Source organism: Alternaria atra (genome assembly GCF_907166805.1).
Source record: "Alternaria atra isolate CS162 genome assembly, contig: 34, whole genome shotgun sequence".
Lineage (NCBI taxonomy): Eukaryota > Fungi > Ascomycota > Dothideomycetes > Pleosporales > Pleosporaceae > Alternaria > Alternaria atra.
Genome location: NW_025091333.1, coordinates 1133223 through 1160748, shown reverse-complemented (window position 1 = coordinate 1160748; position 27526 = coordinate 1133223). Strand labels below are relative to the sequence as shown.

The 27526-nt window shown below is 51.3% G+C and overlaps 7 protein-coding genes across 7 annotated transcripts; 2 read left to right on the top strand and 5 right to left on the bottom strand.

The window, feature by feature from the left end:
- Nucleotides 1-1862: 1862 nt before the first annotated feature.
- Nucleotides 1863-4442, bottom strand: ALTATR162_LOCUS10832 (uncharacterized protein; the record flags this gene model as incomplete). Its single annotated transcript, XM_043318472.1, has 3 exons — nt 1863-3660; nt 3775-4031; nt 4245-4442. The coding sequence occupies 3 exons, from the start codon at nt 4440-4442 to the stop codon at nt 1863-1865; spliced, it is 2253 nt and encodes a 750-aa protein (XP_043174407.1).
- Nucleotides 4443-5584: 1142 nt separating this feature from the next.
- ALTATR162_LOCUS10831 (uncharacterized protein) lies at nt 5585-6563 on the bottom strand (the record flags this gene model as incomplete). Its single annotated transcript, XM_043318471.1, has 3 exons — nt 5585-6228; nt 6287-6452; nt 6501-6563. 3 exons carry the CDS (start codon nt 6561-6563, stop codon nt 5585-5587), a joined length of 873 nt encoding a protein of 290 aa, XP_043174406.1.
- A 978-nt stretch (nt 6564-7541) lies between these two features.
- ALTATR162_LOCUS10830 (uncharacterized protein) lies at nt 7542-8426 on the top strand (the record flags this gene model as incomplete). The annotated part of the gene is made up of 1 exon (XM_043318470.1): nt 7542-8426. The coding sequence occupies one exon, from the start codon at nt 7542-7544 to the stop codon at nt 8424-8426; it is 885 nt and encodes a 294-aa protein (XP_043174405.1).
- A 506-nt stretch (nt 8427-8932) lies between these two features.
- On the bottom strand, nt 8933-13480 carry ALTATR162_LOCUS10829 (uncharacterized protein; the record flags this gene model as incomplete). Its single annotated transcript, XM_043318469.1, has 1 exon — nt 8933-13480. The coding sequence occupies one exon, from the start codon at nt 13478-13480 to the stop codon at nt 8933-8935; it is 4548 nt and encodes a 1515-aa protein (XP_043174404.1).
- Nucleotides 13481-14129: 649 nt separating this feature from the next.
- ALTATR162_LOCUS10828 (uncharacterized protein) lies at nt 14130-15020 on the bottom strand (the record flags this gene model as incomplete). The annotated part of the gene is made up of 3 exons (XM_043318468.1): nt 14130-14211; nt 14258-14536; nt 14584-15020. The coding sequence occupies 3 exons, from the start codon at nt 15018-15020 to the stop codon at nt 14130-14132; spliced, it is 798 nt and encodes a 265-aa protein (XP_043174403.1).
- A 2830-nt stretch (nt 15021-17850) lies between these two features.
- Nucleotides 17851-20918, top strand: ALTATR162_LOCUS10827 (uncharacterized protein; the record flags this gene model as incomplete). The annotated part of the gene is made up of 3 exons (XM_043318467.1): nt 17851-18148; nt 18240-20709; nt 20780-20918. The coding sequence occupies 3 exons, from the start codon at nt 17851-17853 to the stop codon at nt 20916-20918; spliced, it is 2907 nt and encodes a 968-aa protein (XP_043174402.1).
- Nucleotides 20919-24074: 3156 nt separating this feature from the next.
- Nucleotides 24075-26798, bottom strand: ALTATR162_LOCUS10826 (uncharacterized protein; the record flags this gene model as incomplete). Its single annotated transcript, XM_043318466.1, has 3 exons — nt 24075-24187; nt 24254-26338; nt 26387-26798. 3 exons carry the CDS (start codon nt 26796-26798, stop codon nt 24075-24077), a joined length of 2610 nt encoding a protein of 869 aa, XP_043174401.1.
- Between the last annotated feature and the right edge of the window lie 728 nt (nt 26799-27526).

Genomic DNA, 27526 nt, shown 5'->3' with positions numbered 1-27526 from the left:
TTCTTACGTTGCGACGCAGGCGCAATCAAGATCATTCCCTCGCGTATCTGCTTCTCTTCTCTTGTCAACATCATCATCTGGGTCACCCCACTCACCGCCCACTCTATTCTTCGCTCAGGTATCCATCCGTTATCTGCATACTCATGATCGTATCCATACCTCTCTACCAGATCGAATAGCGCAGTTCATACGAGCTCCTCATCAGAAGGTCGCCTCGTAATACACAATGTCAGACCGTCTCGCAGGCCACCCCTCACTCCAAAAGACTCGCGGCACTCTTACAACATGGGGTAAATACTGCCGTTCACACTTCATAGATTGGACTGCGGAAGCAAGAGAGGAATTCGAAGCAGACATAAATCGTACTAAGCCGTGGAATACAAGTCTATAGGATTGTCTCAATCCATTGCCACTGTGTAAGTCCTTCTCATAGGTCGATGTCAGGGCGGGACTGGTGAGAAGGTAAACTGACGTGTATTGTAGGCATCGTCACTTTCTTTTGTCCCTGTGTCACTTGCGGAAAGACATGGCATCGTCTTCACTACAATGGCGATATGAGTGGTTATGAGATTGTCAACGTACCGGTACGTATCTTCTCCTCTAATACACCTATATCCTACATTCGATCCTAGCTCAACCCGCCTCATCATTCTCTTCTCCATGACTAACAAGACGCAACCACAGTGCCTAGCCTATGGCTACTCAATCTTCTGCTGCACCCCGCTCGCCCACCAATTTCTCGTCTGTATCCCAAACGCATGGCAAACATTCCGCATCCGCAGAATAGGCGATCTCGGCGGGACTTGCGCCGCAGACTGTACGAAGACATGGTTGTGCCCTTGCTGCTCGTTGATTCAGAACGAGAAGGAATCGAAACTGCTGATTGAAGGGCATAGGACAGGGTTTGGGGGTGGTGATGGCGCTGGGGCTGGGGTTGAGGGTGTTGTTGTACAGCAACCGAGTGGAGGTTTGGGTGAGGAGATGGTCATGCCCCTGGCCACACAAGAAGAAGGTGCCCCATGCCCAGTCGCTGAATTGCCAGCGATCATGGAAAGTGTTGACGAGCGGCCGGACGGATCTGAGGCAGAAGCTCAGTCGGAAGATATAGAGGGCCCACTGAAGCGCACTTACACACCGATGGAACCGCCGCTTCAAGCACTACTCCCGAACCGATTGTGCCGGACGAGACTTTCAGCAACCAGACTTCCACTTCGCCTTTGATGGTCTGCCCAGTAGCAACGACAACCATATTCGGAAAATCTGTACCACACCAAGTTCCCACAGAATCGATTACGACTCCAGAATACTTCGAAATAGCTCCTGCGCAGGAAATCCTTTCCTACGCCCCTCACCACCCGGATAGGACGAGGATCTATTCGAACTCAGATACGACTAGCCAGCGTACTCGTCGTAACAGCGAGAGAGTGGTTCCAAATAATTTGGATTGCTTCGTGCCGTATATGAGATTCCTGGAGTAAAACTACCTTGAACGAGTGTGAATTCATAGAGAATTGGATTACTGGGTTATTGAAAGAGATGGATTGTGGATCCTATTTTAATTCTTGTCCTAGTACTTCTTCTCCTGGTTTGGTAATCCTGATCGACGCGTTTCTTGGCTGGGGGATTATCGATAATCCTATATTAATGTCAGAATTCGTTTTCCCTTTTTGAACACTCGTTGTGCTATCTCGAAGTCCTTTGTTTACTATTGTGACGAGCATTACTTGGCAAAGGAGGCGGAGAATAATTCTTCATCATGATATCATAATTCATTAGACATATAACGCATACGGCCGATATAGCGATTAGCAATCGGTATTCTCGCATGCGTTTGGAAACTAACAACATAAACTTTGTACATCTTACAGTCCACTCAGCCCATCCAGCAACGCCGTCAATCCACCAACACCCAACAACGCACCCGCCGCTGCCTTCCTCCCAGTGTAACTCTTCTTCCCATACTTATCCCTTTCCCTCTCCCTTTCCCGTTCTTTCTCGTAAATTCTGCTCCTCGACTTCGACCTACGTCGTCTGGGTCGCTCGAGTTCAGATTCAGAAGTCGTAATATCGTCATCGTACCGTCGATTGCTTGGGTTCATGTATGATTGGCGGAGAGGTGAAGCTTGTATGTGATAGTTTTGGTTTTGGAATTGCGGATGTGGGGGTAAGGGTGTGTTCGCGAAAGGGGCGTTTGGAGGTGGTGGGTAGTATGATGGTGCAGCTGCTGCGTTCATGGGCTGCGATGGATAGCCGTTGGCTTGGGGTGGGTACTGTGGTAGTCGTGGAGACTGAGGGAACTGTGGTTGCTGAGGTATGTATTGACTGGGTACTGGTATTTGGAGGTTCGGAGTGCGGGTCTGAATATTTGATTGCGGTGGTGGTGGAACGAGACCGGGTCCAGGCATTGATAGCGAGCGATCTAGCGGTGGTGGCCCAGGTGGCGGCGCAAAGTGCATTGAGCTGTTCGCGCGGTCAAGCGGGGGATGTGTGTTCCGCGGTACTGGTGTTCGATCGCGATCGAATGTGCTTCCTTTCAAGATACTAGGTGGTGGTGGAGGACGATTGAAAGATGATCTCCTGACTTGTGGCTGTTGAGGCGGAGTCGATGGTGCTGTCTTCCGGTAAATATCAACAGTCCTTTCGACAAGATGCTTGACCTGGTTGAATTGTAATGGCCGCTCGATGCAGAAGCATGTCTCGCCTCTTGTCCTCCTGCTATCCTTTCGCTCCTTTTGGTATTGCGTAAATCTGAAACCCGCCTCTCTGATTGCTTCCTTGCACACCCAGCTTGCCATGATCTCGGTCCAGCTGCTACGTTCCAGATAGGCCAGAGAATACGCTTGATCAGTGTTTGAGCTGACCTGTTTGGCATCAATGAAACGCCAGTAGTATTTGCGCGTACATAACTTCCACGGTATACCTAGATCGACCTCGCTGTCTTCCTCCTTCGCTTCTACCGCGGCGGCTGCCTCGACTGGCAGACTCCCCATACTTGATCGGGGTGAGGTAGATATGTACTGTTCGTTGGCGGCTGGTGGCATGCTCGTTCGCGATGTGTGAGGTGTAGAAACAGGTGTTGGCGGTGCATTTGGACCATACTGCTTCTCCTGTGGTGGACTGGGCGTATCGTTGACTTCAGTAAATAGCGGCTGTATGCTTCCCAGCCCATCAGTTCGCCGAGTACCATCGCCTGACAGCTTCGATCTGCGACTCTCTTCTTCACTATCAGATTCAACAGTAGCTTGTTGGTTTTCCCATCTCTGCCTTTGCATCTCGCGTTCTTCGTCCTGTAAGCGACGCTCAAATAGAGGCAGACTTGTCCATTGTTGCAGCAAGCGCTCCGTACGTGAAGCTGATATGCTCAAAACTGCAGGTAATCCATTCGCTTCGCTGTATACCGATGTGTCGAGGCTTGTCAAATCCTCATCCTGATATGAACGGAGACTAGATGGCCTAGGAATCTCGCCACGCTCTGTGATCACTAAGCTCTGAGAGCTGTCTGCCTCCATCAACAGGCGCGCGTCAGATCGTGGCAAGTGTTCGTAAAGATTTGATGCTGACAAAATTGACAGTTGCTGTTGAATGATGAGTGTCTCTAGTTGAACTTTTTCGTTGTCAACGAGTTTGGCGGCTTGCTGTGGAGATACCGTGGGACGTAGTCTACAACACTGTCAGCGTACTAATCCATATCATAGTCTACGTTGAGAGAATTGTAGAGCCATATCAATGTGGCGCGATCGAAAGCTGGGTGCCTTGCAAGGCCATGAAACTTACTTTGACCACATTATAGTCTGCGCTGCATATAGAGTTTGAAGCAGGACAGACAGTGTCATGCTCAATGCTTCCAGGTGAGCTGAAAGATAATCTAAGCTTGCTTTGGTCGAAGGATGTAACTGCGAACGGCTATTCTGAGTAGAAGGGGGATCGTCTCTTCGATCATGGTGCTTTTCGTCTTCGGTTGGTATAGTCGATTCGAAGCTGGCAAGTAATGTTTGAGCTTGATCAATGACATCGTCCAGAGTATCGATGGCCTAAACCCATGGTCAGCAAGAGGTTTCATAACTATCAAGAAAAGTATTAAGGTATGTTTCAGCTCTTCTCTCGTAACTCCAAATCCCTCAGTCACACAAAGCAAGTACGCAATATCTCGCAATCTTCCTCTTGCGAATCCCACCCACGACTCGAATCATTGTGTAATCTGTAACATTCTCTGATTGCATCATGGTTCGAAAAAATTCACGTACCTCAGGTGATGGTAAGCGATCATCCTCCTTGATGATGGTCCCAAGTTGCTTCAGTATGGCGGCAAATTCATTTATCTTATTCGCAACGCCAACTAGGTCTTTCGCAGCCGCAGGCGACTCAGCAGCAATGCCGTAGAACTTCAGTGCAAGAGCCGAACTCCTCGAAACCACCGGTAGTATATCTGCAAGCACCGCCATCTCTTTCTCCTAGTGGATTCAATTCCTAGATGGAAAAAAAGTGGCGAAATGAGCGGTGTGGAGAAATGGAGTCTTGGGGAAGAAGCACCCGAATCGAACAAAGTCGAAATCCTTCGGTATGTGTTCCCAACTAACTAACCCTAGAGTCGTGTGAGGTCATAGTGTAGGAATTAATGCAGGGCCCTCGTTGACCGACGACTAAATCCGGTGGAAATCACGGCTTGGTGATTGGTCAAGACGCACGGCTGAAGGTAGGCGAGCACGCGAACTGTTCAACTCATTCAGAGGTAGCCACAGGGCTGGGCAAAAATCAGTGCACTATAAGCATGTAAGGCGGAGGCTGTGCGCTCTCGTCAATGTTTCCGATAGATGCATCTGTGTCTGCATAGGACCTCGAGGGATTCCGCCCGCATTTGAAACTTGACGACTTAATGCTTTTTCTCACCCAGCATATGTGTCCAGTCATTTTGGCCCGAAGTATCCGCGGACAGAACCTTGGAGTGTTGCGCGTCAACAGTTGACTAGAGGCGCGCCAATGGTGTGGCACAGGATGACGCCGGCTATACGGGATCGAGTTGACCACCTGATGACTTTTTGAGGCTCAAGCTGAGGAGAGAAGACAAGCGCATTCGTGAAACTGTGTTCCGGATCTGCCTTGAGAGCCTGGCATCTGGTGGTGTGAGATGGAGCATCCGGTGAAGACTTGAAGACGTGGCTGTTGATCAGACGGCTTAGGCTTCTGATGGTGATGTGCTACAGGTCGGTGCATGTACACGCCGTATTTGATACGACTCGCAGCGCGGGGGAGCAAGGTCTAAACAGCATTCAAGATACTTTGCAGCTGCAGCGATATCTGAAGGAGTTTTGGATGGTGGTGATCAGTTTGAGATGAATGCAAGTGTTGGAATGCGTTCGCCAAGCAAATGCACCGACAACTTTGGGGCAGCGACCACCCGCACAGATAAGACACATGCATTCTGAATCGACGAATTCAGCGAGAAGCAGTCATCGTGTGTTGCTATGTGGCACTAAATCCTTGTAGAATACATGTCCAACACCGGCCATGCAAAGATGCCCTCATGTCGTTTCGAGATGTCTTATACACATATGTCTACATGCAATATACAGGCCCCAGTCATATCCTAGTTGAAAAAGCTTCCATTCTGACGTGGTGACAGCGTTGCGTTCTGCCCCACAAAGTCCCAGTCAATCTTGTTCCACCACTTGTCGAGGAAAGCCCTCTTCCCCCGGACACCGTAGTCCTGTAGCCAGACATGCTCCCATGTGTTTACGCACAGTAGTGGTACTACATCGATGCCACCCAGCGGCTTCTTGGCCCTCTGGTCTTGCTGCGCCGCCGCCCCAAACGACCCAACCTTGTTCACTGCCTGGTACGAATCGACGTTGTGTGTGTTGAGATCGTGCGATTGCCGCCTGTAGTGAGCGCCCGACAGCGGTGATCCGGCGAGATATGTGGGCAGAATGCGCAGGCTTCCGAAGCTAGTGTCGTTGGTTTGCACGAGCCAGACAAAGCCGGGGCCAAACATGGACTCAGCCGTGGCGAGGAATGTGTCGCGCAGTGTTTCCATGGACGAAAAGTCCCGGTTGATCTGCTTCTGGAGGTCGGTGGATGGCCGCGATTGCACGTCTGGGTTGGTGTTGATGCCGCGGAAGAAGAAGTGGTTGTTGAAGGCCATGCTAGCGATGTTGAAGGCATAGGCTTTCATCGGGTCGCGGGCGAAATCTACAACGAGGGCCTTTGCTTCCTGGTTCTCGAAGGGTGTACCTGCAAGAGCGACATCAGCCTCTGGGACAGTCTTCCTTTTCAATCCCACCTATCGTACCGGCTGTCGACGCATTTAGCTCGTCAATAATGTGCCCTTGGTATTCGGTATACGCAGTATTGAAGCCCTTTGGTGAGAGCAGGCCGGGAACACCGTTCTGCTCTACCTGGGCATGGTTGTCCAGCGGGGGGATCGTGTAGATGCTGCGGGCGGGTGATGGTATTCTCTATCCCACGTCAGTTCACCCACGACGCATCTCCACAGCCCAACATACCCTCCAAGCCCCGGCCGCAGACTGAATGGCACCCGGCCGGCGGGCCAGACACCGTGTAATCATCATATGTGTGGTAGAATTCGGGCGAGCGATCGAATTGTCGTCGGCAAGTCGTTTCTCCAAGCTCATCTTTTTCCCGAGCCTCGAATCATCGCGCTAAAACCCCCCACCCAATCACGACGCGTCCTCGCCATCGCAGCCCAGGTGGGCAAAACTCGCCAAACTCCAAGCGCCTGCGTCACACGTTTCATCCACTCGACTGCTCGTCAACGCATAGCCACACAAACAAGACAGTCACCTGCCACTGCGACCGTGCTAGCTAAACCCTACACCCGCCATACAATGCCTATTGTCCACTCGGCGCGAAGCAGAGCTCTATTCTCAGAACTTAGCCGACGACATGGGTGGACACGATAGAGCCCAAATTTTCCCATCTCGCGGTGAGGAACGTCACTCGTGTCTAGTTCTTTGGTAGTAAATATACCCATGGTAAGGCGTGTCTTTGTCTATCCCATTGTTTCGTAGATCGCTTTCATACTACTTCCTTATCATCTCGTTTCACTCCGAGTCACTTCGTCGAGGTTCGCAGGTCCGACCTCTTGAACATAATACTGCCATAACGTTTCTATTCTCGAGACAATGGCTCCCATCACACCATCTCCCAGGCTTTCGAGGATATCCCTCATGTGCCTCTTCGTGTCGCTCATCACAACTACACACGCATCAAGTCTCTTCCTCCGTCAAGCAGAAACATGTGGAGGAAACACAGGCCTTCAGCAGTGCGGATCGGACTTCCCTTCCTCTTTTTGCTGCCCCAAGGACTCAACATGCATGTCTCTAAATGGTGGGAGCATACAGTCAGTCATCTGTTGTCCAGCCGGCTCAGATTGCGCCTACATCCAACCTACCACTTGCGATACCACGCAGCTGAACGCTACCCTGCATCCGGACAACCAAATGCATCTTTCAGAGACCGACGGAATTGACCTACCAAAATGCGGCGACAAATGTTGTTCGTTAGGTTACACATGTCAGGGCACTATGTGTGCCAAAGACACCTCCCCATCGCCATCTCCATCTCCATCTGCAACATCAACCGCAAACGCAACGCCTTCCTCCACCAGCCCAGCCTCTGCATCCCAAACTTCTGATTGTTCAGTAACCGCACCCCTCCAAACAAAGCAAGGCTTCGACGGCAAATCATTTGCAGCCGGTTTCTTCCCTGGCATAGTAATCGGCGCCCTCAGCACCCTAGCCCTGATCTGGATCATCAAGAAAAGACGCGAATCTCAGTCCAAAGAGCGCTACTCCGGCGACTTTGGCCACGTAGCCCGTCAAATCAGCGATCCCATCTACGACCCCCAACATGCCGCACGAACAGACTTCATGCGCCGGGGCAGCCACTCCGCCCACTCTTCTCCCAACTCAACAGATCGAATCGTCCAGGGCATGAAGGAAACAAACGCCAACCCGCCCGTCCACGGCTTCACCCCCAGAATCAAAAGCATGTGGGACCGCACTCCCAAACTAAACTTTGGCTTCACCGGCGGTCTCCCATCGAACCCTGCCCCTCCTGTCCGCGCAGGAAACTACACAAATCCCTACCAGACCCCGCCTCCGAAACCGAAACGCATTCACTCTGCCAGTCGGCGCACGAGTTCCCTACGTACAAGTACACAGACATTCAATACACTACAACCAGAACAACATCGTCCGAATGTAGTACGAAGCGGCAGCTCAGAGACTATCGACGTCTTGATGCCAGCACCGAGTTTCCTGGCACCCCCACAGGCACCGGGTATGCGGCGCGATAATCGCTATACGACGGATTCGGCCAACACAACTTTTACCAAACTCATGGAGAGGGCGGGGTTTGATGAGGGTGCTCAGCAGGAGGTCAAGGCGTGGAGGACGCCTCGAGCGTAGTTGTTCGCAGCATTCCCGGCCCTGCTTGGTTAGTCACTCGTTTGATGGTTTCTCTTCTCCTCGTACATATATTCTTCACTTTTTGATGGTCTTTTTGTTAGCGCTGGCGTTTGGGCATTCATTACAACAGGTTGGTACACTCACTGCATTTGCATTTACATTTGTCTTCGGCGTTGGTCCTTCTTTACATGATACCACATAGGCAGGCCTTTAGTCGCTCTCTACGAGCTCGTTTTCTTATCAATCAACCCTAAATATCAACATTAACATCAAATCGTTCCACCATCTCATGATCGTAGACTTCATCAGATATCTCGTTGTTGTAATTGTAAATACTCATCTAGAGATCGTCTGCGTAGATCTCACCAAGCATGCCCTAGGTATATATCCATATCAACTCAGCGCAAAGCCAATGCACCTATTCGCTCTACCAAGCAACGCTCAGAACCTAGTAGCATCGCCCCCAACAATTGGCAAAGTCTCAGCGAAATCACCACCGGACATGTTCACATCATCATCATCATCATCACTCGACGCCGCACCACTCGGTCCCGCACTACCCTCCCCGCCACCCTCGACTCCGCAGCCTGCGCCCTCAGTTCCCGTCCAACCTCCCTTTCCAACACAGGTTTCGCCGCTTTCCTCTGTTTACCAAACAGACAATGCCACAAATCGTCTTCCTTGACAATCTCACCCTCGCCCTTCTTGCGGAGAAGTTGTTTAAACGGTGCGTTTTGGAGCTCAGCAGAGTTTGCAGCATCGAGTGTCTGTTCTTTTAGAGCAGGGGTCATGGAACCGGATCGGGTAGGTGCTTTGGATGAGGTGTTATTGCTCATGTGCTCGAGACGTCTGGCAACGGAGATGTCGTAGATGGCTTCTTCAACCGTGTCGCTAACAAGGTACATGAAAACCGTCGTAGGTCGTTGTTGTCCGATTCGATGAACGCGGTTGATAGCTTGGAGTTCGATTGCGGGGTTGATGAGCGGTTCGCAGAGGAAGACGTACGTGGCGTTTACCAGAGTCAGACCTGAAGAATCGGTTTTGGCATCTAGGAGCAAACACTCGATACTGGGGTCTGCCTTGAACTTTCGGATACCGTCTTTGTCGGTAATGCTGCTGGCGCCAATCTTCCACTTTTTGAGCGCTTCGTGGAGTACTTCGAGGAAGTCGCCAAATTGGGAGAAGATGATTGATTTGGCGCCGGGGTCGTTGTTGCGGATCCAGATTAGATGGCGTGCAATCATGTCGATCTTTGTGCCGTATGAACCTTCTAGATCGATCATCTTGATCTCTTTCATCGTTGAGTCAGAGATGTCGGAGTAGATGGATGTGGTTGACGAAGAGCCTGGCGTAGAAGCTTGGGTCGGACTGGCAGGTGCATTCGTCTCCTCCTTTGCTTTGATCTCGGTTGGTTTGAAAGTGATGTCCTTGAAGTCGGACCCCGATAGCTTTTGCTTACAAGTCGGGCAGGATCGATGCACCTGCCACCATTGATTGATACATTCTTTACAATATTTGTGACCGCAAGCTGTCAAGACGCCAATCTCAATATCGTCCCTACAAATGATACACTCGGCAGTCGCTTCGTTTTGGTTTTCAGTTCGTAGATGCTTTAGATAAGTGCACTTTGTCTTGAAGCCATTAGCGAGGTCCTTCTTCTTCTCTCGCAACTGATCTGTCTTATTGAACTCGCGCACGTCGAAAGTCTCATCCAACTCCTCCTTGTACTTTGCGACGGTGTCGGAGATATGTTGGAACTGTCGATAGTACTCCAGACGCTGGTTCATGGTGCCTCGGTACATTTCCTGCTCTTTCTCAAGTTCTGTGATAGCCTTTGCTTGTTCTGTGACTATGGCTTGAACTTCAGCGATCTGCTTTTGGAGGATGCCAAGCTCCAAGGAAGCGCGAGCATCACCACTGTCCGCCCTCCATTGCAAAGCCGTGACCAGTGAGCGGATGCCAGATACAACGCCTTTCAAAGACCCAGTTTGTAATTTCGCTTGAAGTCCGCGTCTTGTATTGACAATATCAAGCAAAAGTTGAGGCGCGTGACCTCGATCGCCTTCCTCGTCTCCCTTCAGAGCTTGCTTTTCGGCAGCCTTGAGCTCGTGTTCGACAAGAGTATCTTGTAGACCGTTCACAGCAGCATTACGGTCCGCGACAAGGGTTCGGAGAGCCGTGATGTAGACGTATAGCTCATCCTGAGCCTGAAGTGAGTCATCGTACTCTTCACCCGTCGTCTCTTCGTCATCGTCATCATCTACCAAGCGCGTTAGGAGGATGTCAACTATCTTCGTACGCCATGTTTGTATCAGCTGAGCTTGTTCATTTAGATAATCGCTGAGGTTATCCATTGTATCGAGAATCTTCCGCGCCTCGATACCTCCCAGATCTGGAAGGTCGGCGATCGTGGCTATTTGGTGGAAAGGCTTTTTGGAATCGACTTTAGCCATTTGCTGCTGAGCTCTACCCTTCGATTCCTTCAGCAGTTCACGGCGAATTACCCTGGCTGCTTCGTAGTCATTTGTTTCAGACTTGTCTTTTTCGCGCCAATCATCCGAGTCTGGTTCCGTGAGTTGTGGGTTTCCTTTAATCTGATGCCAGGCCGTGGCGGTAAAGAACTGAGCGGCATGCTCAAGCTCCAGAAAAGATCGTAGCGATTTGCGCAGAACTGGGATACGGCCCATGTTGTCTCCATCCATCTCTTCGTCTTCGTCAGCCTCACGAAGGCCGGCTGTAGATGCGCGGCCCAGCTTCTGCTGTTCCGCTAGTAATTCGGCTCTGCATATCGCAATGTATGACTGTGCCTCTGTTCGCGCTTTATCATAGTACTCAAGAGACGACTTTGCTCTAGCGGCGAAGTTTCCAGCATATGCTTGAATGTGACCCATCTTGATCAAACAGAGGACCATTTCGCGAGCCTCCGCCTTCCATTTTGTGTCATTCTGCTCTATCATGACCTCCAGAACTTCGTGTACGGTACGTAAGGCACCGTTCTTTCCACCCAACGCTTTTCGATTCTTTCGGCCTACGTTCGCATGGAGACAGGTCTGGCGCAGTCTGACTAGCCACTCCCGCATGCGCTCGACGACGTCTGGATGGGTCTCGTCACGACCTTCGTCTATGGGTTGTCCTTCGGGCGTGAGCCAGCATGCATCACACATTTGGCGTATCATCTCATTGTAGTGCTGCTCCTCGATGGTTGTGAACGGAACAGTGATGACTACACGTTTCTGCGGCGGTATTTGAAGGTCATCACGAACCCTTGCTTTCGTATTTCGTACGCAGATCTCGTTGAAAATGCCCTTGAATGACGCCTTGTCCAGACGACTCCAGACTGCCTTGTTATTTGCAAATGCATCGCATCTGAGGAAGATCAAGAGACCACGTAGATCCTGGACATCTTTGCGAAGGGGAGTTCCGGAAATCGCCCATGCATTACACCGGGGGATGATTCGAGCTACTTGGGCGGCCTGACTGACCCCGCTTTCCACCATCTGCGCTTCGTCTAAGCAGACTCTCCACCATGAGATACCGACAAGGGGGCTATGTCGGCGCTCGTGGCGTTTGGGGCGCCGGGAGCTGCGATCAGGGGGAGGTACAGCGTGATGGATCTCTTTCGAAAGGACCTGGTATGTCGTCACTACTACATCGTGTTGCATGAGATAGGCGACTGTGGCTGTGGCATGGGCTTTCTTTGGTGCAGATTGGGGTGGTAAACCCTTGTAATGGCAGACTTTGAGATCCGGAGCGTGGGCATGTATTTCGCTCACCCACTGGTCCAGAATCGAAGGAGGGGTGATAATCAACGTAGCACCTGAGGGTCTAACCTGAGCCCCAGTATATGTGTCGTAGATGTTACCCTCTGGAACATCCCGCTTGTGGTGCGATACGAGCGCGATCAGCTCAACAGTTTTACCTAAGCCCATCTCTTCGGCGAGTATACCGCCGCGCAGTGACTGCAGAGTGTCGCCCTTGACAGCATCTAAATTTGTGACTATAGTGCCGCGCAGCTGACTGACGTAGCACTGTACCCCTGTCGCGTCTTGCGTCTGCCTAAATGATGCTGGTGGCGAAGTGTTGAAAAAAGGCTTCAGCAAACCAGAAGATGAGAATGTCACACCTTCGCGACGCAAGAGCCAATCAACAGTCCTCTCTTGGAAAGGCAGAAGCCTGGTATCGACCAAACTCTGTTTGATACGCTGAGAGACCTCTATGTCCGCCGGTGGTACATGTACTGAATCGTAGAAATCGGACAGGGTCCATGACTTGTCGCCTTTTGCAGCCGCGTCACTCATGTAGGTCGAGAGGAGCTTCAGGTCCTCATTCATATAATGACCCCGAACCTCTGGATCCTCAACCACCGATATGCCCAGGGTCCACCGTATCTCCACTACCAACTTGTATAAACTGCGTCCATTCGCGGGTGGGTACAGTTGACAGCGACAGAAGGCAGCCCGAGTCACAGGTTTGGACTTCTTGCCCTGACGCATAACCGAAAGTGTAGTGGCGGTTCGTAGGTGGGTAATGATCGAGTCTATGAAAGGAACAGAGGTTGTGGCGACCAGGTCGATACCCGTCTCGTTGACCGCGTTCCAAAGTCTCACTTGCAAAGCCGCTCTTGCGTGGTCTCTCTGGCAGGATTCAAGTTCTAGTTGTATGGGTCCTTGCGACGCGTTCGAGGTGTACGTAATTTCTATGGAATCCTGCGAAGGGGTAGGCATGTTCTGCATACATGTTAGTTGAGCATCACGAGAGTCGACCAGCCCACCGACCAAATCAATAGATACTTTGGCCAAGACAATGCTATCTTTCATATCCAAGTCCGCCTGCGGACGTACAGGAATAGCATTGCCATTTCCAGATTTGCGCCGCTTGGGCGATGGCCCTTGTTCCCTATGGGCAACAGGCGCAGCGAATAAATGCTGTATAGTACGGATGCAACTCGAAGCATCTTGCGCCGGAAGCGATGACGGGCCACCAGAACTCCGAACATCGATCTTAGAAAAGGGAGTTGCGCTCAGAAGCTGAGCACTACCCTCCAAAGAAGCCATAATGGCTATCGAGTCGAGGGTCGTATCGGAAGAAGATTGCTGTGTAATGAGGGACCAGGCGAACGCGGGTGTGAGCGAATGTCCAGGCCCGCAATCGTGGACACGCTAAGATAAGTGATGGACCAGGGTCAGCCCCACAACCAGGCATCAGTTCAAGCTCGAGCTTGGCCACCTTCACCATCACCCCTCACCCCTCAACTGTACCCAAGAGAATTCTTCGCCTCACATGTGCAGATAATGACTTGGGAAGAGGAGGCTTGAAAATTAGGCTTCATGCGAAAAGTGAGTTTTGGTGATAACTAGCTAGCTGTCCCTTTTCTGCTATATGAGTTGAAGCCATCTTCGAGCTGCCATTGTTCTTATACAGATGCCGTTGCTTTGAACCACCCATAAAGTAGACCGTTCTATCTGCACTTTGGCGACAATTGTCTCGTTCCTCAAAGAAAGGGCAAAGAGGTCTACCAGACGGACATGTATACTCCCGAGGCTCAACTGAGCGCATCCTTGGCATATTGTCCATATATGCGTGGTGCCTTTGGCTCTGTCCGTGGTCGGAAGGTTGCGTCTTAGTAGCTTACAAGGGAGCAGTCATCGGCGCGGGGTGGTCGCTAATAGGCGACATTGGAAATCCCGTCTGTATGGCCGAAGGTTACTGTGTTCGAGCCTTCGTTTCGAACTTGTCCTTCTCTACGATGTTGACGTCTCTAGGTACAAGTATAAGCGTAGTTCCACTATTGCGCGGTATCAGGTCCATAAAATCCAGTAGCAGATATTTACTCTGTGGCCAGCACTTTCTTGATTGGTTCTGCAGCCTCAATAAACTTTTCGACCATGGTATCCAGCTTGGTGAGATCGTCCTTGCCCTTCTTGACCTCTGCAATAAGCTTCTGCTTCTGCTTGAGCTTCTCCTGTCGCCGCTCTTCAAGCTTAAGACGGACTTGGTGTTCGTGCTCGATGCGCGCAGTCATGAGGTCGTGGTCGGTCGAATCTTTGTGCTCGGGGAACTGTTCGAGAAACTCTTCGCGGGAGATGAGCGGCAGCTTCATGTATTTGTGACTATCCAGATGTTAGCTTTGCATGCAGCCTTTCGCATAGAGACATACTCGTAGTTCTCGGCAGCAGAAATCTCGGACCGCAGCGACTGCTCCTCGTACTTAAGATTATGGAGACCCAAGATAAGCGCGTCATTCACAGCCCTGTCATCGGAAGTCTTCGCCTTTTCCTCGCGCACTTTGAGTACGCTCTGCCGGTACAAAGTCTTGACGATGGACAGTTGCGCGCGAATGTACTTCTCCCTCCTCTCGATCTCTTGCGTGGCCTTCTTCTCCTTATCAATGTCCTCACGTGAACCTGGCTTCGGGTTCTTTGGATGGGCAAGCTGGTAGTCTACAAGCTCGTTGATGAGCTTCTTGAGGTTCTGCACTTCTTTGTACAGACGCGCATTGTGCGGCGTCTTGATGAGATCGGCAATGTGGAAGGTAGAGAGATCGGCAGGCATCGCGTCTTCAGACTGCGCGACAGGGGGTTGCTGCTCACTCATGTTTGGGGGCCTTTGTGGGCTGTGGTCACAATAGTTGTTGTGCCTGTGCCCAAGTCGAGTCGCAGTGAACTCCGCCGCCCGGGCGATTAGTCATGTCTTGGCAATTCAGTCACATGATTTCGTGTTTCTTTGGCGTCCGCTGTCACCTAGGTACTAAGGCTGCCTTCCTTCACAACTCTACAATCAGGCCGAACTCCCGGTAGATGTCCCAGCACATCCAATAATTGCCTGAGGTCTTGAGCGCGCCACATCTGATCAATCTGGGTATGCGACGCGCAGTAGCACTGGGACAAGATAAGATGTGCACCAGAGCCTGGCCCTTTTAATCCCATAGCGCGCCACACATATCCTCGCCTATCGCCCTGGAGCATCGTGGAGGGATGTCCACATTGAGCACACCGCGCACTAGACCGACCATGCTCAAAGCATTGGTCATCCGTTCAACTAGTGCAAGTGCCAACATTGAGCAATTCAGGCATGCACACACACCGTGGCTGCGTGGTTCGAGGGCTACCCTTCCTCAGCTTAGGTGACCTGGTATTGGGGGTTGTGATGTATATATCACATCTTGCATGTTGTGCATGTCGAAGCTGTGAATCGGATTGCAGGGATGTGTGCAAGATTTCAGAGCTGGGCACAACTGCAAGGAGACCATTTAGTTCAGTGGAGAACGACAGGCCTCAGTATCTCGGGTTCCGGTGCCGATGCTGTCGTTACCTTTCAATACACTCGCCAAGCGTACAGATTCCGTGCTTCCGATGTCAAGCTGACTCGTCTTCTATCGTCATGCCCAACCCTTCCTCAGAACTTCATCTCCGATCTTGCATAACCGTGCCGCTCAATGACACGCTTCTCTTTTTGCCAAACAGTGTGTGCTTCCATGAGCGACGAAATTCATCACAAATACTTTGCCACACAAGTTGCTATCTTCTGGTATCGACCCGAGCCCGCACATCGGCGAAATCAGTATACCATAGTAGACCCGACGAAGTCCCATTCTGCTAGCAAAAACGGCGAAGTGCTGAAGAGCGGCCCAGAGTTCTTGACTTCGCAGGTACTGGACGCGCACTATCAATAGCGCGGTCACGGCAGGCCTTAGCGTCATGCTAGGCGATTTAGGATCTGAGCTCGAGATGAGAAATTGCGGAGGATTTGCATGACGGCAGACGCCCAAGATTTGCTTTTCCATGAAGATCATTGCGTCGTTCAGACTTTGAGCCACCGCCAACGCCTCATTTCAAACGGTCTGAAACGTCGAGGGACCCGCTGGAATATACACGACTCACTAGAACCCTCTTGATCAGCAAGCTGTCCGGAAGCCTTCTTCCTCGGCAAGAGCTCCCAACGGGCTTGGCTGAAAACCTGGGACTAGTGAGCCAATCTTTGCCCTTTTGCATCTTGCATCATTGCGAAACCTAGTTCGGGACCAATTATATCGGACATCCACGAAAGACATCTTGACGGCTTCCACACGCATGTGGGTTGACTAGGCCTTCCGCTATCCTCGTGGACGAAGAGTTTCAGACCCACCTTGGATTATTCGAATTTTAAGACCTTGTCATTTGTCCAAACGGATTTTCAAGCATAGCGGAGATATGTCCGATGAGATCAGGCCTCGCTGCGGCTGTTAGTGGCACCGACCATAGATCGATTCTGTGTGGCACAGCTAGCGATACGATTTCGACGCCAGGGGTAGACGAGGTTTCAACGAAGCTTCGGCGACCCTTCTGGCAATCCCTAGAGCACCGAAGCGCCTCTTCACGGGGCGACGAGCTTCAGGTGTCTGGAACTTCACCACACTCTAGCAAAACGGCGCACCATCCATTCAAGTGTTGTACTTCGGGCCGTGCGACGCGAATACAGTTTGCGTGCTTACATTGCACGCAAAAACATCACGAGTGGAGCTAGACAACGCGGAAACACGAGACCGATGGACCCCAGATGGGAGTTGCCGATGTGTGGTTGGTGGGCGAATGCTCGTTTGCCTTTCCCGTTACGTTCGGCGCCTTGTTCATGCAACCACGACTGTACCCATGCGCGGCTCGTTCACTGGGTTGAACGTTGACGGCTGATCCCACATGAGTTGCATTGAGCAGTTGCGCAGGCTGTCAAGTTATACATCGTACTCTATCATAAATTCTCGAGATGATGTCTTGTATGCCGACTATGGAGCCAGTTGGAATGGTTTCAGTTCCTCGCATGGCCAACGCCTAGTTCATACATGCATGCAAGCAGCACGAGGCAGCCATCTAAGTGTGGACTAGAATCTCGAGGAAGATCTGCCCGCACGATGCTCGGCTAGTAGTAGTGTGGCATGCAGCTGTGCCAGCAGGCACAGTCTGCAAGCTGCAGGCAACAGAAAATGATATTCACTGGTGCTACATCTTGCTAAGCTGTGTAGCGCTCGACCTGTTCCCGAATATGGGTTGCGGCCCACAGCACCGACCGTATGTTTTCCCCTTATGCACGCGTATTTTCACGTGGAATGGCAGGTGTCATCTAGGATGACCCTAGGATACCCTGGGGTGTTGCCATACGACCCTTGGCACCAACCCCGGCGAAGGCGACAACCCAAACCTTATACCGGGCCTTTAGATCCTCCACTACAAACTTAGAGCTATGACGCGACGCGATTCGCCTGGCCGCGCCTCCTTGACTCGATATTCATGCGGGCTAGAGCAGACGGACGGCCTGGCTTACCACGGTATTTGTAGTGCGCCAAAGATAGTCTTTAGTCAGGGCCCGCGAATGCATTGTAAAGAGGTCTCATTGACCCGCTTGTTCGTCTCTTCGATTTCCCCAGCATTCGTTCATTTTTACCATCTTCGTTATGGCTCCAGCAAAAGAGACGTCGGTTGATCTGTGCAAACGGGTCAATGCACAGGGAAACACCATAGCGATTCGCATGCTCGAGTATCTGAGCACAGCAAAGACTCCTATTCATGGCTTCGAGCCACTTGCCAGAGAGTTCATCGAGCTCTGTCAGGTATTATGGACCATTGAAGCTGGTGTCACGGAAGCGTCGAAAACACGAAGTGGATTTCCTGTTGAGGTATCTCAAGAACTCGACAGGAGGGTTCGTCAGGTTAACGAGGAGTTTTCTGTTCTAGCTCAGATGGTCAACAAATGTAAGTCTTTCCGATTTATGTGTTGAATGATTCTTGAATAGGACGATTGAGCGGCCATTGCGAACCTTGCTAACTACGGCACCTGTATTAGTTGTCGACAAGGAGAACCACAAAGGCGGCTTCGGCATGAAGTTTCGAATGATGTTCGCAGATACAGATGTCGAGAAGATGCGCCACACACTTTCACGGAGTCGTGACTCCCTCAAAGTCAGCTCCGCTATGTTCAGATGGACACTTGGCGACGCACGAGCTGATGCCTCCATGGGAATTGGATACGCCGGACTGATCGCCGCCTTGGAGCGATTGAACCCAAGCAAAGCCGCCAGCCTTCCACCACTACATCCAGCACCGACATCCGATCTTCCACCAACACCACCTACGAAAGCTCCGAGCCATCATGGAGACCATCCACTTTTGCCACCTTCACATGTTTCACACCGTATGGACAGGCCATCTTTGAACGAACTTCGCCACGAAGAGGGTCACTCATATGACAGCCACAGTTCACATTTCAGGCACGAAGATACGGGTCTTTCACCTGGGATCGTCGACCTACAGAAGAACTGGCGTGCACCAGCTAGTGCTCGTTCCAGTGAATCCACCAGGGACACAATGTACCACCAGAATACTCGGCATCATGAGGATCCAGTGTACGAGGACTACGCGTCACACTCCAGCACCCGGCCACCCACAATGGAAGAAAAACTGCATGGTCTCAGCGTCAACGAGCGCTACATGGATGACCATCACTCCTCATCCAAGGTCGATTCTCCTATCACATCGCCGCACTGGGCGCCACGCCAGAGTGGAGGTTCAAAGAACGTTGGTGGCAAGGCAGCACTATTCAGCGCTGTCGAGCAGAGGAGACATCGGATGCTAGAGCAGCTTCTCGACGGCGGCGCCAGAGCTGAACCTCACATGGAGTCTGCAATGCTTCGCGTCGCTGCGCAAAACCAGGACGCGGAAAGTATCATGCTACTTCTGCGATATGGCGCAGACGCTAACGGTTTCGACCGCGAGGGTATCACTCCCTTGTTTGCTACCACTCGTTCCCAGTGCCTTGAAAGCGCAAAGATACTGCTCAAGCACGGTGCTGATCCTAATTTGTCTGCTGGCCCCGAATCCGAGTCACCCTTATCTTTGGCTGCTTCCCAGAACTACATTGACTTTGTTCAATTGTACCTCGCCAACGGTGGCGATGCTGGATTCGTCATGGAGAATGGCTCTACAGCACTCGTCTCGGCCATGAACAAGACCACCTCGCCTAAGTGCGTTGAAATGCTCCTCAGCAAGGACGGAGATGCCAACGCGAAGAACGGAGAAGGCACAACTGCCTTGTTCCAGGCTATTCAGGCGAACCGTGTAGATCTCATGACGGTGTTGCTCGACCACGGAGCGAACCCTAACCTTCCTGGTCCTAAGCACCCGCTCTGGCCATCTATGTACAAGCCCAAAGCTCTTCAACTGCTGCTTTCTCGTGGCGCGGACACAAAAAAGACACCTGGTGTGATGGAACTGGCTTCCAGCTTGAAGAAGCTGGATTCCATTAAGATCCTTATGGAAGCCGGTGTGTCGCCCAACCTCCGGAAAGATGGTGTTTACACCCCGCTCTGCTCAGCCATTCGTGACAACAGCCCGGAGATCGTCACCTATCTGCTAGAGCACGGTGCGGACCCCAACTTCAACGCGGCGGAATACCCCGCCTTCAAGTGTATCACACACAAGCGCACACATTTCCTTCCGCAACTAGTCGCCGCTGGGGCAGACCTTAACAAGCCTAAAGGTATCATCGAGACGGCCGTCAAGTTTAATGACAAGGATGCCATGATTTACCTACTTGACCAGGGTGTCAGTCCTAATGATCGGACACCGGACGGATGCACAGCGCTCACTACCGCTATCAACGACGACCACGGCGAACTCGTTGATATACTTCTCGCTCGTGGCGCAGATCCAGCCATTCGTGGAAAGGAGTGGCCTCTTTGCATGGCCGTCAAGCGCCCTGCCATCCTCAAAAAGCTCCTTGCCGCAACTCCCAACCCGCGTGCCTTCCGCGGTGTCGTAGAGATGGCTGTCGTAGCCAACCAACTCGAAAGCATCAAGCTTCTCCTTGCAGCAGGCGTTAGCGTAGAAGACAAGAACTGCGGCGTTTTCTCCCCGCTCACAACAGCCATCCGCGAAGAGCGCAAGGTCATCGTCCGCTACCTCCTTGACGTCGCGAACGCCGACCCCAATGCCCCTGGCGAGCATCTTCCTATCGTCAAGGCCCTTCGTCGCTACTCCGGCGACACAGAAATCATTCAGATGCTGCTCACACGCGGCGCTGACATCAACAAAATGCACCGCGGCTGGAACGCGATCCTGCAAGCCGTCGAGAATGGCGACGCTGAGATTCTCAAGCTCCTTATCGACATGGGTGGCCAACCCGACCTTCAGCTGCAAGACGATTCCGGTCGAGCCGTCATCGACATTGTCACTGAGAGGGGTTGGGAAGAGGGTCTCGCGCTCCTGTTCCCGAACGCTGCCAGCGCTCCCAAGGCCAACGTGTCAAAGGCCAGGTAGTAGGTAATCCACCACTGCTTTCTCTTCTTATCACCTTGCGGCAAGCAGAGTGCTGACTAGCCGCAACAGTAACAAGAAGAGTTTCTCCATCTCAGACTGGCGCTGGATGAGCGTCGAACTCGAGAAGGGGGAGATGAAGAGCAGTGATGACGAAGATGGAATCCCGGACGACTGTAGTCAAGCTTCCAGTGAGCTATTACATGCATAACTAGAAGTTTGATCTTTCCGATTGGTTTTCGCCTGCTGGTAATAGAAGTAATGTTGGCTGGGAGGTTTGGGCTGCTTACGCATTTTCGCAACGGAGTTCTCGGTATACCACCTGTTGTTTAGCATTTCCTCTCTTTTGTTACTTATGACAGTGGGAGGATTTGGAGCGTGCATTCAACTACTTAATCGGTAGCGTCTTTTTCGTATGTTCAAACAGATTTTTATCTCTGCATATCATTCCTTCAATGCACATATACACACGCATACATGCAAACTTGAACTCCTTCTTGCCCAGTCTTCACAACAACCTTACAACCCATTGCATTCACCCATCACATACCCCTCTTCTACACACCATCCCATAATTACCAACCTTCCCTCGGTCCGAATACCTCCTCATCTAGGCGTCCACTGAGGCGTCCCTAGCTCAGGTTTATTACCCTGCGTCAAACGATACACCTTAGTTTGCCACGTCCGCCTTGCACATACCATCTCTGTACACACCCTCATTTCTGCCCCCGCCTTCTAGACTTTCTGGACATACAACCCATACTCTTAGTACCAAACGCTAGAACCGAAGGCTTGAGGCTAATCGCTTTCGCACTCGTGACAACGCATATATGCGGAAATGCGTTATCTTAGTGTAGGTCTAGAAATAAGCTAGCCCATAGATAAGCTGGCCACCCGGGTAAGCTGGCCACCCCACCAAAACGAGACACCTACACAAAACACGCTATATCTCTCAACAACGCTTTACAATTGCCATTAGCTACACATAGATTGAAGAGTTGCAGCTGCTGTAGCTGCTGCAGCCCTCTCTGTAGCCCTCTCTATAGTAGCTCTATCTCGCTAGGCCGCTGTAGCTGCCAATCTATGTATTGCCGCCATAATATCCTCAACTTCCGCAAAGCGTTAATTTAGGTCTACTTAGACGCGCTTGCGAGGGGCCTGAGGAGAGCGATCTCTAGTTCAGCCTCAAGGCGTCTTTTCTCTGCTTCTAGCCCTGCTGCTCTCGTATTCGCACTTGCCAGCGCCTTGCCTGCTTTCTGTAGCAGAAGCCGAGTCTTACAACCAAGATTTTTATAACTCTAGATGTCCTGCTGCGCAAGGTAGATATCGCAAGGGCCCTAGGGTGTAGAGAGGAAGGCCTCAATAGGTAATCGAGGTTGCTTTAGGCGTAGAGGTGTAGCTAGCTGCTGCGAGACTTACAATAAGCTAAGCACGTAATTAATATTAAATGGGCAGAGGCCAGCAGCTCGCCAGCCAGCTCAAATCACACGCTCTATAAAGCCTTCCTCTCTAGCTTAATAGTAGCAGGTAATAAAGCGCTCCTTCTTTACAGGCGCTGCGTCGTTAAGCGAGGCTAGGTCCTAGATCTGCTAGCAGTAACTTAACTTAATAACAGAGAATAGAGCAAGGTCTAGAGGCTGTAGGACGTGTGAGGAGTGCGCAGGTAGATAGAGGAGGTAGATCTTGTGCTGTTTGCAGAGCAGGAGGACGTCTAGACTAATATAGCTGCCATAACTGTCAAGAATTAGGAGTTAGTATTAACCATCTGCTAGCGCTGTCTTAGGGAGAAATATACGCTGTAGCCACTCAAGACCTATCGCGTTTAAGGTCCATCCATTCTCAGACGTTGTATAGAGCCAGCTAAGTACTAATTTAGCTAGGAACCAGGTTGTCTGTAAGCTCTAGCCCTTAAAGATAACCGCGCAGCGTAGCTTCCGCCCTATCGCTAACACACACTCAACTATTAACACCCACTCGCGATTTTCTAGCGACTTAACGTCAGCCTTCTTCTTTAATGCTCTAGCAAGGACTCTAGTATTCGTACATACGCCTAAGGCAATCCCTATCTCATCTATATTATATGTATTCTCTGCCTATATACTAAGGCGCTCTCGCGTCTGCTCATAGTGCTTAAGGAACGCGCGTAGCTAATCTAGCGTAGCCGCCTCAACTCTCTAAGCGTCGATCTTCCAGCTAATAACTAAGGCGACGCGTAGCTAGCGCTTAATAAAGTAGGAGACCTAGAGCTTGCCAACAGGCTAAGCGTCGCCATTTATACGCAGGATTTGATTCGCCATTTCTCGCGCGCGCGTGTAGAGGGGTAGCCGCGAGCGTCCTCTTCGAGGATCCAGTTAACAAGGAAATCCTCTTGTAGAGGGGTCAGCCGCTGCCAGTGCTAATAGCTAATGCGTCTGTTAGTGACGCCATTTAGGCGCGTCGAGAGAGTTGACTAAGGGATACCGTACGCCTTAGCTGCAGCTCGCTGGCTAGAATAAACGCCTATGTTAAGATCGCTAATAGCTAATTGTAAGGCTACTTCACGAGCGTCCATATTGAAAAGCGTTGTTGAGAGATATAGCGTGTTTTGTGTAGGTGTCTCGTTTTGGTGGGGTGGCCAGCTTACCCGGGTGGCCAGCTTATCTATGGGCTAGCTTATAGGTAGAACTAAATCGGCGATCGCAATTGCGCCACATCCGCTGCGGGTCGTTAGGGGTAGATCATGGTGCCTGGGAGGGGGGGTACGGTAGTTATGCGTTGGTTGGTAAAGTCTGCTCGGGTCCCTTCCGTCTTGGATCTCGGCACGGGAGTAGATTAATTAACATTATCCGTGTTCCGGGGATGGCCTTAGCTCAACAGCCGGATGAGGGCGTTCGTTTCGAGCGCTGGCTTGCCCCTCTTAAGAGTAACATTCACAAGCGAGTTCTTCGCACCACGAACGCAAATCGTCAAGTTTACATAGTGTGCATATGAGTGATATCATTAAACTAATCATGATACATGCTTCTGCCCCAAGGAAGGGCCCGGGCCCTCCAAATCTTCTAAACAAAAGGAACGTGACATTGCGTAACAAAACCGAAGGGTATAAGAATAAATCGGTTTCCCGTAAGAGCGTGAATGCGGTGAAGTTCATAAAGTCGTGGACCAAGAAGTGGGTCATCCAACGTATTTTTGGTGCGTGAAGTGAAAGGCAAGCGCGAGCCTAACTGCGAATGCTCAAACGCGATGAAAGAGAAATAGGAAAGGACGGTCACACATAGATCGTGGGAATCGTGTCGAAAGGAAAGGGCTATGCGGACGCTGCATGTGGTCGCAGTGCTCGGTGGCGCACTCGAGATGGGCGTTGTAACTCTCAATCGCCCAAAGCGCCCTATACGCTAGGAAGCCAGAACGAGAGCAGAAACTGGCCCACAAGACGTGACGTATACTTTGTCTGGTTATCACTCGAGATGCTGACCTGCTGCCGTTGTTGTAAGAAATCGACTGGATCGATATTAGCAGTACGTTCGTCCGTCATACCCACATGGGAGCGGGAGCGGAGGGACTTACTGTTTTCCTTGACCAACTGCGCAACTTGTCTCACGAAGCTCACACTGCTTGCATCCCCGAAGCCCACTTCCTTTTCCCAGTCGTGATCTGCATCACGCATAGGGTTGTGCTTGCGGTTGTACTTCCATCTGAATATCTGCTGCACGAAATGCATCCTTTGATCGATCTCACGACACGCGATATCCGCCTGGCTCTGCGCGTCTCTCTGATCCAAGCCCTCCGTGGTAGCCTTGGTGGACATAACAAGGTGTATGGTCTTTTGCTGGTCTTCAAGTGCCATGCACATCCCTAGCACCGCAACAAAGGCTGCAAGCCATTTGTCACAACCTTTGGAAGATTTGAAGATTTGCTGGAGCTTGTTGAGGACAGTGGTTTGGATAGAGCGTTGGAGGCGCGAGAAGAAGTACTTGAGTTGCCGGTTGGTCATGCGCGGCGATGTGTAGTTCTCGACGTAGGAGTTGTGGCCGCCGTACGAGTGCATACGGGATAGTGTATCGACTTTAGTTTCCTCGGCGATAGTGAGCGTGTGTGACATGATGAAGGTTACTACGATGAGGCGGAAAATCTCGCGGAGTAATTTTGCTTCATCTTCTGATTTGGGTTTCACACGCGTCATCAGCTTAAAGAGTTTCTGCTGGAAGTCGTTGTCGTCTTCCATCCAACAGAGTTCGCCAAAGGCATCGAGGTGGTGATCGACAATTTCAGTGATGTACCTGTCGTACTTCTTTTCTTCGTTGTGGTTGATGTGTACCATGCCTAATGCTGGGCTTTGCTTCTGAATAGCGACCCTTGCATGTGTGACAGGGTCGGTTCTGTACTGGATTTGTACCAACAAAGCGTCTCCGCGAGGTATAAATTCGTATACCTTCACCGGTATCCGTGGCATGCTGTCCTGACCGCATGTCATCATGACGGTTAGTTCAACGCTTCCCCACTGCTGTATGTACTGAGTCACAAAATGCGTGAGGTTCGCGTCCTCATGCATCTGCGTAACAAGGGAAGGAAGGAAGTATGGCGACAAATCGATGAGCTTCAGCCGGTTGCATCCAAGACCGCAATCGGCATTTGGTCGCTGTGACCGCTTGAAGCAGCGCTCGCATATATCGCCTGGTCCACATTTGTCTCTCTGCAACACGCAATGCCAGCACGCAACAATTTTGCGCATGTCATGTGCTGCTTTGGCAACAGTTGGCTCGAGATGGGTGCCCAACGCCCTACCCCCTGACTTCGCTGCCAAAGCCTTTTGTGCTGCACTTTGGGATGATTCTGGTTCAGGAGATGCATCGAAACTCATTTCAGGTACACCATTCATCATAGAATAGTCTACCTTGATGGGAGGCTGTTGTGGTTGCTGTATCTGTGGCAGCTGTTGCATATGAGTGTACTGTTGAGTCTGGTACTGGTCGAACATCATGCCAGAGTCGGAATGCTGATACGAGGAGTACACGCCATCGGAACTTCCTGGACTAGGTGCAGAAGGGCTGATCTCTGGCTGATACGGAGACCTTGGGTGATAGCCGGTTGATGATGCCGTCGACGGTGGGGCAGGGAATTGGTTGCTGGTAATGTAACTATCCGTAAAGAGACTGGACGACGCGTTGTAGTTGACGAAATTTTGCTGGTCAGGTGGCGGTGATGCCCGCGTTAATTGCATTTCTATCGACTGATGATTCGGTAGCTGCGTCCGTGGTACATGATCGTACGCGCGATGAGGGAGATTTTGACCTTGCGCAAAGTATAGTTCTCCTTGGAATGATGTGGTAGGTTCGCTGGGCGAGATCAAGGAGGAAGGATCTGTGTATTGCGCCGCCCACGAGTCCACATCAATCAAATAGTCGGAGTAATTGATATGATCGCTCGCAGGGTCGAAAACAACATGGCCAGATCGAGGGATCATCGAAGACCGCGAAGGTGCTTGCCCGTTCCAAGGGTCATGGCGAGGTGGCTGGGTGGTGTAGTTCTGATTGAACATGTTGGTCTGAGCATGTACCGGCGAAATCTGGTGGGCTTGTTGGCTTTGCATGGTATATTGTTGCTGATACTGTTGAGTTTCAGCCATTGTAGCGTTAAATGCCGCCTGGACTACTATGCGGGTGTCAGCGGATATGGGTGGGTAATCTCAAGACAACTAACCTTGATCACTGAGTAACATGCTAGAGTCCACCGCCGGTATGGAGTGATATGAGCTTTGCGTTGACATTGTGTTGCCGTTGTGGTGGTAGTTGGGCGAGAAATCAGTCATTTCTCCCTCAAAGGATGAGCCGTCGGGTGTCCTTACGGACGTAGGCGAAGTCGAAGAACTATCATTCTCCCATTGCATATACTCTGGCGGTTGGTCTTGAGGTAGTTCCAATTGTTGCGACAGATTGCGGCTCGCAAGTGGTGGGGTCGCAAGCGGGCCAGGGGAGTGTCCAGTATGATTGATCAGGGAGTCGGTTGGTGTCTTCGACCGTCGGTTGTCATATTGACCATATCCAAATGCATGCGGGTCGATGAAAACCTGTTGTTCCGGGTATTGATGGTATTGCGGTGAGTATGTCGACATGGTGCGCAAGTGGCCGCTGGGGGCCGAACAGAAATTAGGGTCTTTCTAGACCTTGCGCATCAAACGGCTGTGAGGATCCTGTATGGGATGATGCCCCAGCGCTCGGCCCACTGACTGGAGATGGTGAAGACGGGAAGGTAAACGGCTCGTACCCGTGCAGAACAGCGATGCGCAACAGGGAACGACACACGGGAAGGGTCCGACCAGAATGAGTGACGTCCGCCGTGACTTGAGGAGGACGCGCAAGGAGAATCTGTCTCAGAGCGGCTGATTGTCAGAAGTTCAGACGATGATTAGTCTGGTGGCATTCGAGCCCATCTTACGCTGCCCCGCGAGGACCGGTGAAGGACAACCGGAAAATGCAAGCTATTGGCTTAGCTGCATGCATCCGCACAACTTTTAGATCGCACCAAACCGCAACAAACGTTCGCGCTCCCTCCGCGCTGCGCTGCAAATCACCGATTGTTTGAGGTCGATATAGATTCGCGATAGTGGCTGGTCGCATCGAATTTTGCGCTTTTGAGTCGCGATTTTCGCTCCTTCTGTTAGCCAAATCTGAAACACTTGAGGGTTTTCCCAGCCGCGTCAATATCCCTCAGGCATTCATTTATGCAATGCACAGCCTGCGCCTTGTTCGCTAAGCCATACCTCATCAAATTCAGCCTTGGTGGAACGAATTAAGGTCGTACTGAAGGTGATGGCTGGTTGAGCAACTGCGAATTACGACC